The sequence below is a fragment of the Microcaecilia unicolor genome, chromosome 6 (genome assembly GCF_901765095.1).
Source record: "Microcaecilia unicolor chromosome 6, aMicUni1.1, whole genome shotgun sequence".
Lineage (NCBI taxonomy): Eukaryota > Metazoa > Chordata > Amphibia > Gymnophiona > Siphonopidae > Microcaecilia > Microcaecilia unicolor.
The window spans coordinates 172,051,451-172,063,645 of NC_044036.1; the positions used below are offsets into that span (position 1 = coordinate 172,051,451).

Sequence of the window (12,195 nt, forward strand, 5' to 3'; positions counted from 1 at the left end):
CCAGTCTGGCAAGGATGTGTTAGGTATGCACTAGTGCCTAACGCAGCTTAGTAAAAGGACCTCGAGGACATTAATAGATGTTTGCGAAGATTTTGATAGCATATTTTGCTTTTGTATAAATGTCTATAGTTGTAGCCTATTATCAACACAAGATTAATCAGCAGTAACTGCCAAGTCAGCAATAAAAATGCAATTAAAAAAAGATCACTAATCCTCTCTGCATCCAATATAGATCACATCTTCTATTGAAAAATAACTCTTAATTGTCCCAACACATACTGCAGATTTCTATCCCTTTATCAGTTTATTCAGTTCATGGTGGCTTAAATATTCTATTAATACTGCAATTTTCTTCCCTCTGCATTCAATTTATCCCTCTGCCACCTCATGCCATAAAATTAATTAGCAAATGCAAATAGCGCATTTTCTATGCTGCATTGCTAGGATACTGCTATACATGCTGGGAGTCGAGTCCTCAATGATGTAGTCAGATGTTCAGCTGTAAGAGCTAATGCCCTTGTAATGAAAAATTAAAACTGTAAAAGAGCTTCAGACACTCATTTGGCAGTGACCTGAGCAACCACAAGCACATTTACTTAGAAAGAAGCTTGGGTCAGCTAATGGAGGATTAGTTCACATTATTATGTGCCGTTAAGTTATAGCATTGCATAAAAGTATAAGATCAGGGAAAACTAGACTTCTATTGACAGTATTTCAAAATGACTTCCTTCAAATTCTACATTTTTGCGGCAGGGATTTTGTTTTGTTTTTTAATCTTAGTAAAAAAAAAGTGAGCGGTCTTGGTTAAACTAACAAGCACATTTCTCAGGAAATATATACTCTCCATTTGGGAGGAAAGCATTTCTTCTCCAAAAAGTGTATTCTCTCATGATTTATTTATATGGCATCCTAATCCATGGCAATCTACATTTACAGGTGCACTGATGGTACAAAATAGGAATGCAGCTACTGCATCAGTTGGTGGAAGAATGCCAGCTCTCTTGGCTCTTTATAGGTTTGTAATAGTTAGTCCATTAGATAAGTAATGGGAAAAAACAGCTGAACAGCGGCTCCTAATCAGGTCAGGTGGGCAAATAACAGGTGAGGGGCCAAGCAGGCTTTAATACAAGCACTGATCTAGATTGTGGACAGAATGAATCACTGTTTTACATATGCTGAAGCTGTGCTGAAGTTGTAGTCTGTACATTTACTACTGTTGAAGAAGGTATCTTTTGATTCTATGGGAAGGAGGGGTTTGAGGTATCCAAAGATGAAATAGGATGAAGTATGCCTGTGTTTGGAGGTAAAGAACCATTAAGGAAAAGCCAGTTCAAAAAGATGGTGTTGAAACCTGGATTTGAAGATAGGCAACTGTGTCAAGTCCCCGATTGCATAGGACAATTTATTCCACAGGAGGTGGGAGGAGGAACAACTGAGAAGGGGACCAATGCATACAATGGACCTATGAGAAAAGCACAGTTAGAAGACTAGAATTACCATGAGGAACAATAGCAATACATCAGAGAAGAGTGAGATAAGGGGAGCAATTTCATGTGAATACTTAAATAAGAAAGAAGGGATAGGAACTATTAGGCACGATAGTACATGGCATGGTGATAGGCACACTCAGAGTCAACGAATAAGGTATTCACTATCATCCACAATATAACCAATGAACAAGGATAAAATATCTTAGAGACAACTGAAACCTTTCTGGACAAAACAAGGGACAAATGAGCTAAATCCAACTTTTAGAAGCTGCTTTTATCATCTGTATCAACTATGAAAACACCAATCGTTCACTGAATGGGTGAGTCTGATCACAGTAGTCCCTGTCAAAAAACCTCTTGGCTGGATTACTGTAATGTTCCATACAACAGAATGGCAGTTTGTTTTATTTCATTTTTTTAAAGAAAGTATTGCATTGAAATGTATCCATACTGTATAAATACACAAAACAGAATAATAAACTTAACTAGACTATAAGATAGAGCAACACCATAGTCCACAATATAGAAGGATCCAATAAACAAACTTCAGAGCAAGAAGAAAAATATGAGAAAATTAATACTAAAGAAATGGAGTAGGGCTACACATTCTCTTATGTCCCTTTTATCACTCAAACCTGGCTGGATCCCAGAGAACCCTCTCTACTTTTATTCTTTCCAGAAGAGCTGACAGATCCAGGTAATACTGACCCCCTGTTCGTCAATCTCCCACAACTTGTGAGGTAAAGATACATGATCTTTTGCAGTAGGCGAAGACCTCTATTAGGATGCTTAAATAGTTCTTTTAAAAGTTTGTAGAACAAGTAAAACCTTCAGTCTCACTGTTGAGCAAAATGTTGAATATCCTCTGAATGCTACCAAGCTTCCTCTCTGGTTAAGCCCTTGCTAGATAGTTTGAAATCACTTTAAGTGGTTATTGACTCTTTAAGGAAGAATCTTAATTGAAACTTTAAAGCTCTCAATAACCAAATTGTTAAATTATTTGTTACTGTAATGGATTATTCGGTTAAGTTGGTGAATATGGATCAAAACTTTGACGCTGTAGATTTAAGCCTTAAGAAAGCAGAGTTCACTGAATCGGCTTTGATAAAAGATATTGCTATTCCTACAAAGATGGAAGCTTTGGAAAATGTTTCTTGGTCTAGAAACCTGTGTTTCATAAAATTTTATGTTGGGTGGACTCTCTCCTAAGGATAAATTGGTGAAATATATGAAAGAAATATTAAAACTATCAGATGATCTGATTCCTCAGATCAATAGAGCTTGTCAAGTTCCAACTCATCAAGCTGTGAACTCTGGCTCAAATCAACTGGAAGAATCAACCCTTTCCGCTGATAGCTTGATCTCTCAATTTTTCAACTTTAATTGTGTCTCGTATTAGAAACAGATTATGATCATATTCTGAAATTATATTTTAAGAATACATCTCAGCCTTTTTGTGATTCTCAGATCTGAGTTTTCTCAGATACTTCAAGGGCTACACAGAAAAGAAGGTAGCAATTTATGCTCCTTTGACCAAAGCTCCAGCAAACTTGGGCCCATTTCCCACTGACACTTCCCTGTAAATGTATTTTTCATTACAAGAGTGTAAAATATGTTTTGTTTTGATCCATCTCAATTAGTATTATTTCTAAGTGATAAGTTTGTTGTGGATAGGAAAATGGATGGTGGTTGAACCTGGTGAGCCTAATACGAGACCTGTGATGGAAAAGGTCTTGCTCTGAGTCTGCACAGCTTTAACCTATTTCCTGAATATGAACATTTTTCTTTTCCTCTAGAATCCTCTTTAATGTTTCTCCTTCTCCAATCTTGTGGGCTTTAGCTTTGTGAAATCAACAGTCAAATCCTTTAATTTCTTCGCAGCATGATGGTGCTACAAATGTGGAGGAAAAGCCTCAAAAAATATTGGATAACTCCGTTGTCAACAGCTCACGAGCTTATCAACCTTAAGGAGCCCCCTCACTCATCACTGGTATAAAAACTTCCAACTACTCTTCTGATTACTTTGTTCTTATCAGAACTACTCAAATCTGTTTTTATTTTTCAATTAATCAAAACTTATCTTTGCAGTCGCACAGTCTTGTTCAACTTGATTAGTCTTGTCTGGACAAGAGAACAGTATGCACTGCAGTAGTGAAAAGACAGTAGAGTACGCCACGGACCCTGAAGCAGGACCGAAAACCTTGGCCAAAGTTGGCCGTGGACAGTTGAACAAGACTGTGCGACTGCAAAGATAAGTTCTGATTAACTGAAAAATAAAAACAAAGTCTGAGTAGTTCTGATAAGAAAAAAGTAATCAGAAGAATAGTTGGAGGTTTTTATGACAGTGATGAGTGAGGGGGCTCCTTAAGGTTGATAAGCTCGTGAGCTGTTGACAACAGAGTTATCCCAATATCTTTTGAGGCTTTTCCTCCACATTTGTAGCACCATCATGCTGAGAAGAAATTAAAGGATTTGACATTGTTGATTTGGCTTGAATAAGTACTGTGATCCTTTCTAGCTCTGTGTTTGTATAGAGTAATTTCTTTAGCTTTGTGAGCCAGCTACAATTAAGAACTTATTCTTTAAGTTTTCTTGGATCTTTTTTTTTCCTCTAGATGTATGAAAGCTTTCAGATTTACCTTTCAAGTTTAATGCTTGTACAATTTTTTGCTAAATGTATAAAAATAAAGTAAGATGTTTGTAGAAGGTAGCATTAGGAGACAAGAGTTTAGGACATAGAAAAATCAAAACTCAAACTCAGTCCAATAGAATTCTCATTATTCTCAACTTTACAATGCACACAAGTCTACCCTGCAAAACTTGATCAAGTGTCCTTAAGCTGAGTGACTATTTCCAAGCTCCAAAATCTTAGACGTTCGAGTCATACACTGTCTTCAGATCTCTGACCAAAGTTGTATAATAAAAGAAATAGTAATAAAAGATGCACACTTTATGCAATGCTGCTAACACTGACCAGATTGAGTCCAATGTTCTCTCTCTGGTTTCTGTAAAGCAGGTATGTCAAAATTCATGTCTAATGATGGGCTGCCACGCATTCATTGATGGGCCATACTAATATTCACCCTCCCTATTCTCTCCATTACAATTACTTATGAGTCAAATTTACATTATGTAATTAACCACTTTAAATTTAGAATGCAAATTAGATACTGTCATTGGCCACATAAAACTTCCCCGCAGGCTGCATGTTTGACATGCCTGCTATAAGGGCTGCAGGGCAGAAACACACATGTCTAGATCTTCCTTAGGTCTTTAAGGTCCTCCAAAAGAACCCACTCGATTTCATTTTCACTGTAAGAAAATCAAGGAATTCAGTAGATATCAGTGTGCCTTCATAAGTCAAGCTCCCCATTCTCTGGCACTCTTTCTCAGAAGGAGTTATACATAAATCAGAACTACAACCCCATCAGGAAAGCAGCAGAAAGCCTTACTTTTTGTCAAGCCTTTAAGGGTGGCAGGCTACTGGTAAGTCAGGTTATTTTACCATAAGTCATATTTTAGCACAGGGTCTTTATTGCATAGAATGGAATCCTGTGGTAAAATAATCCACATATACACACAAATAATGTTTTATGAATTTTATATGTAATATGCAAAAATTAAGTCAGCCCTCGATGAAATATAAGACACATTACAAAAGCATTAGTAGTAGTTTGGGACAACTAAGTCATATTGTATTATAGTATATATTGTTATTCCTAGACAATAACCACGGAATTCCTAGAAAAACAGTGCTATAGCAAAGTTGATTCACTGCCCACATATTTACAATTATCTTCTGTGGCAGCACATCACTGGTAATTTAGAAGCCAACGCTTCAAGCTCTGTTTACCACAAAGTTGCAGATCCTGAGATTATAAAATGATGACTGCTCTTTAAAGTGAAAGAGATTTAATTTGAAAGCACACACTGCATTATAGCAGCTACAAAAGGTTACTTGGATTTTTCTTTAGAAAAAACTGCACAATAAAAAAAGCTAGTTTTCCGTTTCAACCAAGGAATAAAAGAACATAAGAGTATCCATACTGGACCAGACCAATGGTCCTCTAGCCCAGTATAATACTTCAAACAGTGGCAAATCAAGGTCACAAGTACCTAGCACAAACCCAAATAGCAGCAACATTCCATGCTACCAACCCCAGGGCAAATAGGGGCTTCCCTATGTCTGTCTCAATAGCACACTATGGACTTTCTCTCCAGGAACTTGTTCAAATCTTTTACAAACCCGGATATGCTAACCTCTGTTACCATATCCACCGGCAACGAATTCCAGAGGTTAACTATTCGTTGAGTGAAAAAACATTTCCTCCTATATATCAAGAAAAATGTCAGGAAGTATTTTTTCACGGAGAAAGTGGTGGATGCTTTGAATGCTCTCCCGCGGGAGGTGGTGGAGATGAAAATGGTAACGGAATTCAAACATGCGTGGGATAAACATAAAGGAATCCTTTTCGGAAGGAAGGGATCCTCAGGAGCTTAGCGGAGATTGGATGGCAGAGGCGGGGCTGGTGGTTGGGAGGCGGGGTTAGTGCTGGGCAGACTTATACGGTCTGTGCCCTGAAAAAGACAGATACAAATCAAGGGGCTGGTGGTTGGGAGGCGGGGCTAGTGCTGGGCAGAGTTATACAGTCTGTGCCCTGAAAATGACAGATACAAATCAAGGGGCTGGTGGTTGGGAGGCGGGGCTAGTGCTGGGCAGACTTATACGGTCTGTGCCCTGAAAAAGACAGATACAAATCAAGATAAGGTATATACAAAAAGTAGCACATATGAGTTATCTTGTTGTGCAGACTGGATGGACTGTGCAGGTCTTTTTCTGCTGTCATCTACTATTTGTTTTAAAAGTATTTCCATGTAACTTCGAGTGTCCCCTAGTCTTTGTACTTTTTGAAAGAGAAAAAAATAGATTCACTTCTACTCATTCTACACCACTCAGGATTTTGTAAACCTCAATCATATCCCCCCTCTCAGCCGTCTCTTCCAAGCTGAAGAGCCCTAACCTCTTTAGCCTTTCCTCATATGAAAGGAGTTCCATTTCCTTTATCATTCTGGTCACTCTTCTTTGAACCTTTTCTAATTCCACTATACGTTTTTTTAAAATACAGCAACCAGAACTGAATGCAATACTCTAGGTGAGGTCGCACCATGGAGGATAAAGAGGCATTATAGTATTCTCAGTCTTATTTACTATCCCTTCCCTAATAATTCCTAGCATCCTGTTTGCTTTTTTGGCTGTCACTACCACACATTGGGCTGAAGATTTCAGAGTATTATCTACGACACATAGATCTTTTTCTTGGGTGCCAACCACCAAGGTGAACCCTAGCCATCAGATAACTATGATATGGATTATTCTTCCCAATGTGCATCACTTTACATTTGTCCACATTAAATTTCATTTGCAATTTGGATGCCCAGTCTTCCAATTTCCCAAGGTCTTCCTGCAATTTTTCACAGTCCGCATGTGTTTTAACAACCTTGAATAGTATTGTAACATCTGTAAATTTAATCACCTCACTCGTCGTTCTGATTTCCAGATCATTTAAAAATATATTAAATTGCACCGGTCCCAGTACAGATCCCTGTGGCACTTCACTATTCACCCTCCTCCATTGAGAGAAATGGCCAAATTTAACCCTACCCTCTGGTTTTCTATGCAATAACCAATTCTTAATGCACAACAGAACATTGCCTCCTAGCCCATGACTTTTTAATTTTCTCAGAAATCTCTCATGAGGAACTTTGTCAAAACTTTCTGAAAATCTAGATACACTACATCAACCGGCTCACCTTTATCGATATGTTTATTCATGCCTTCAAAGAAATGAAGCAAATTTGTAAGGCAAGACTTTCCTTAATAGGACGCAGCTTGGGTTCAGATGCTCTCTCTAGTATCATTAATTTACAAAATGCTTCCCTAAACCAGTCCTTGGGAAACACTCAACCAGTCAGGTTTTCAGGATATCCATAATGAATATCCATGACTTGATTGATGTGCATACACTAAAGGCAGTACATACAAATTTATCTAATGCAAATTCATTGTGGGTTGAAAACCTGACTGGCTAGGTGTGTCCCAAGGCCTGAGTTGAGAACCCCTGCTCTAAATGCTGTGTGACACTTAAACAACATGTATTTATGATATTCAGCAAGAATTTGTCTCCTGTATTGTAACAGATAAAGAGGATTATCAAAACAATTACAAAACATACCTTAGTGCATCAGCACCATAGCTGTTTACGATATGTACTGGATCTGGATAGTTCTTCTTGCGTTTACTCATTTTTTGGCCATCACTGCACAAAATATTTTTAAAAAAAGAAATTATTTTATGCTCATTCTATTTATATCTACCAACCATAAGATTAATAAACTGGAAGTTCACACACAAACCCGTTTGTATGACTGGTTCTGCAAAATCTAAATCAAGAATTGATTGCCTATCACTACTAACATTACTGGATGCAGTAAACTTATATGCATTCAGGCACATTAAAATTACAGAACTACCAGTATTCTACCAACTGACTTTGATTTCTCACTCAAGATCCAATTCCTTTGGATTACAGGGGCACAAATGCTTCAAAAGTCTACTATGTCATAGGTTTGTCTTAGAGTGCCACCTGATGAACAACTCAGGAAAAGCAATGAAATAATGAAGATTTTGCCTTGACCAAAACCTTCTGTCAAAAATGTTGGAAATTTAAGGATTTAAGACACAGGCGTATCAATTTGTTTCCTTTAGAAATGTACATTGGTTTTGGGAAATATATGGGATTAAGTTCCTCATTCAATATTTCAGATTTCACAGGACCTCTGTCTGTAATTCTAAATGCACATTTTTTTTTACATAGCTCAGTAATACTGCATGTACCTTTTTGTTTTTACCCTCCCTCCTTTCCTATCTACAATGTTGTTCTACCCTCCTTCCTATTGTTTCTTGTCTTGTTTCAACTTAATTTCTGCTTTTAAATTTAGACTGTAAGCCACCTCGATGATCTTTCCCATAGGTGGCTTAGAAAGTTCCAAATAAACTTGAGATACTAGTCTGAGCTCAAGTAGACTAATGGTCTAAAATTCTGCAAATCCATGGCAGTTCATAAACACTTCAAGTTCTCTTTACCACAAAGGTGAAGAACCTGCAATTTTATTCATAAACCCCAGTGGTGACTGATATTACCAAGTAATGTTTCTGCACTATCAACCTTTGGGGAAGAGGGTGAAAAAAAACAAATGATGCTCTGCAAATAAAGATATACTGAAAGCTTAAGAGAATAACTTTGTATAGGTAGGAAAACAGACATTTAGGTCTGTTCATTTAAAAATGCTCTATTTTATAAGAGGCCCAGTGAACACAAGGCATTTTATAAAATGCATATAGCATTTTCAAAGCAGGACATATAGTTGACAGTGCACAAGACAAATTATAAACAAATGCAATTATAAATAAAGAGCGCACTCACTAATGTGTTTCTAAGTACAATATGACACCGATTATCTGGACTATCGTCGGCAGGGGGTAGCCTGGATAATCATAAATCCAGATGATTGGACAAACCTATGGAATATTAAAATTGCTCACCAGAAAGATACGGCACCATCTGGCACTGGATAGAAAGGCGGCTCCGCTGAGTAGCATGTGCCTCATATTTACCACACATGGCAGCACACAGGCACTTGTGATACACTGGAGCTTCGCAGGGCCTTCTTTCTATTCACCTCCAGATAGTTCCGCATCCTTCTGCTGAGCAATTTTAATTTTCAACTATCTGTGGGAAATGGATACTGGGGGGGGTGGGGGGTGATGCCGGTCCAGATAATTGGACATCCAGATAATCGGCGTTGTACTGTATATGCAGTGCTACATACATATAAAATATGATTTTGCTATACATGTAAGTGGCATCACATACATATAAGGCAGATTTTGTAAACCTCCAAGTCCACAAGGAGAAAATTAAGGAAATCTTCTAATTCAAAATGTTCTACAAAGGAAGATGGTTTTGAATGCCAGCCCACCTGTGTACAGAAGCAGGCACTTAGAGCCAAGCATCACTGACAGGCAAGTTTACTTACAGCTCTCCCGAAAAGGTATCAATTCCATGCAGGCTGTCAAGAAACAACATCTTCTGTGTGGATTCATTCTATCCTTAATTTCGGCTATCCAGTGTGTCAAGAGATTGGATGCGAAGGCAAGAGATGGAAGAGGAGGATGACCGTCCTCAAGCTGACTTTTGATGAGTTTTGCATAATGAAAGTTATAGATATTTGTGCTGCCACTAAACCTAGCTTGGATTATATGGCTATTGTTGCTCATTCAATCAGTGATAAGTGGGTGGAGTGATTTTTGCCAAATTTCAGCAGTGGATATTTCAAAAGTGTTGAAAATAAGTGGTTCCACTTTAGATCCTTGTTCTGTTGTGTTTATTACATGATGCAGTGGAAATAGATGTCCCTTTACTAAAATGGAAATCAGGAATGCCTTTTTCCACTGGTATCTACCCACTGTAAAAGTGACCTGTGGTGCACCCTGTTTTAAAATGTGGACAAGAAGGCTGCAGACAAAAGAGGAACGAGGAGCCATTTTAATAGCCAGTTCAAGATACTTTTCTAATTGCTCTGTGATTGTCATCTAATGCAGTGTTTCCCAAGTCCAGTCCTGGAGTACCCCTTACCAGTCAGGTTTTTAGGATATCCACAATGAATATGTATGAACTTGATTTGCATGTACTGCCTCCATTATATGCAAATCTATTTCATGCATATTCACTGTGGATATCCTGAAAACCTGACTGGCAAGGGGTACTCCAGGACTGGACTTGGAAAACACTGATCTAATGAATATCAGCTGTGTACCAGATCCATGTGATCCCAGTTATTACTTGCAGCAAATAAAGAGCTAAGTATACCTATTTCAGGTATCTGATGTGAACTTGTTTGCTCCTTGCAAGACAGTCATGCAAAGACGTGAGAGACGAGCCACTGTCTAGATCATTTGTTGCTCTGGCATATTGCATAATGAGCAGAGTGTTTGCCTGGAGTGTAATGTTAGCATTATATTACATTAACCTGGGTCTTACATTACACCAATAACTGAACAGTTCTAGGCAGATCACATAATTAAGAGACCAAACCAGACCATCCAGGGTTTATAATAAGGATTTAAAATAGGAATAATTTATCAATCAAGATTGCCACACATTTCCTAAATAAAAGTGTTTCTAGTCCTTTCCTACAAATTGGGTAGTGTCTACAATATCTAACTGTTATGGTAGATTCCATACAGTCACAGCTCAATAAGCAAAAGAAATAGAAAACAGTTTCATAGATGTAATCCTCATTAAAGCTGGAAAACGTAACAGAAATTTAGGAGTTACAGTGGTGGAAATAAGTATTTGATCCCTTGCTGATTTTGTAAGTTTGCCCACTGACAAAGACATGAGCAGCCCATAATTGAAGGGTAGGTTATTGGTAACAGTGAGAGATAGCACATCACAAATTAAATCCGGAAAATCACATTGTGGAAAGTATATGAATTTATTTGCATTCTGCAGAGGGAAATAAGTATTTGATCCCCCACCAACCAGTAAGAGATCTGGCCCCTACAGACCAGGTAGATGCTCCAAATCAACTCGTTACCTGCATGACAGACAGCTGTCGGCAATGGTCACCTGTATGAAAGACACCTGTCCACACACTCAGTGAATCAGTCAGACTCTAACCTCTACAAAATGGCCAAGAGCAAGGAGCTGTCTAAGGATGTCAGGGACAAGATCATACACCTGCACAAGGCTGGAATGGGCTACAAAACCATCAGTAAGACGCTGGGCGAGAAGGAGACAACTGTTGGTGCCATAGTAAGAAAATGGAAGAAGTACAAAATGACTGTCAATCGACAAAGATCTGGGGCTCCACGCAAAATCTCACCTCGTGGGGTATCCTTGATCATGAGGAAGGTTAGAAATCAGCCTACAACTACAAGGGGGGAACTTGTCAATGATCTCAAGGCAGCTGGGACCACTGTCACCACGAAAACCATTAGTAACACATTACGACATAACGGATTGCAATCCTGCAGTGCCTGCAAGGTCCCCCTGCTCCGGAAGGCACATGTGACGGCCCGTCTGAAGTTTGCCAGTGAACACCTGGATGATGCCGAGAGTGATTGGGAGAAGGTGCTGTGGTCAGATGAGACAAAAATTGAGCTCTTTGGCATGAACTCAACTCGCCGTGTTTGGAGGAAGAGAAATGCTGCCTATGACCCAAAGAACACCGTCCCCACTGTCAAGCATGGAGGTGGAAATGTTATGTTTTGGGGGTGTTTCTCTGCTAAGGGCACAGGACTACTTCACCGCATCAATGGGAGAATGGATGGGGCCATGTACCGTACAATTCTGAGTGACAACCTCCTTCCCTCCGCCAGGGCCTTAAAAATGGGTCGTGGCTGGGTCTTCCAGCACGACAATGACCCAAAACATACAGCCAAGGCAACAAAGGAGTGGCTCAGGAAGAAGCACATTAGGGTCATGGAGTGGCCTAGCCAGTCACCAGACCTTAATCCCATTGAAAACTTATGGAGGGAGCTGAAGCTGCGAGTTGCCAAGCGACAGCCCAGAACTCTTAATGATTTAGAGATGATCTGCAAAGAGGAGTGGACCAAAATTCCTCCTGACATGTGTGCAAA

The 12,195-nt window shown here is 38.9% G+C and overlaps 1 protein-coding gene across 1 annotated transcript in view; it reads right to left on the reverse strand.

The window, feature by feature from the left end:
• Positions 1-12,195, reverse strand: part of IARS1 (isoleucyl-tRNA synthetase 1) — a 451,726-nt gene that overhangs the window by 267,524 nt on the left and 172,007 nt on the right. Inside the window, exon 18 of the mRNA XM_030205292.1 lies at positions 7,724-7,807. Within this exon, the coding sequence (XP_030061152.1) occupies positions 7,724-7,807 (84 nt within the window). The remainder of the gene's footprint in view (positions 1-7,723; positions 7,808-12,195) is intronic.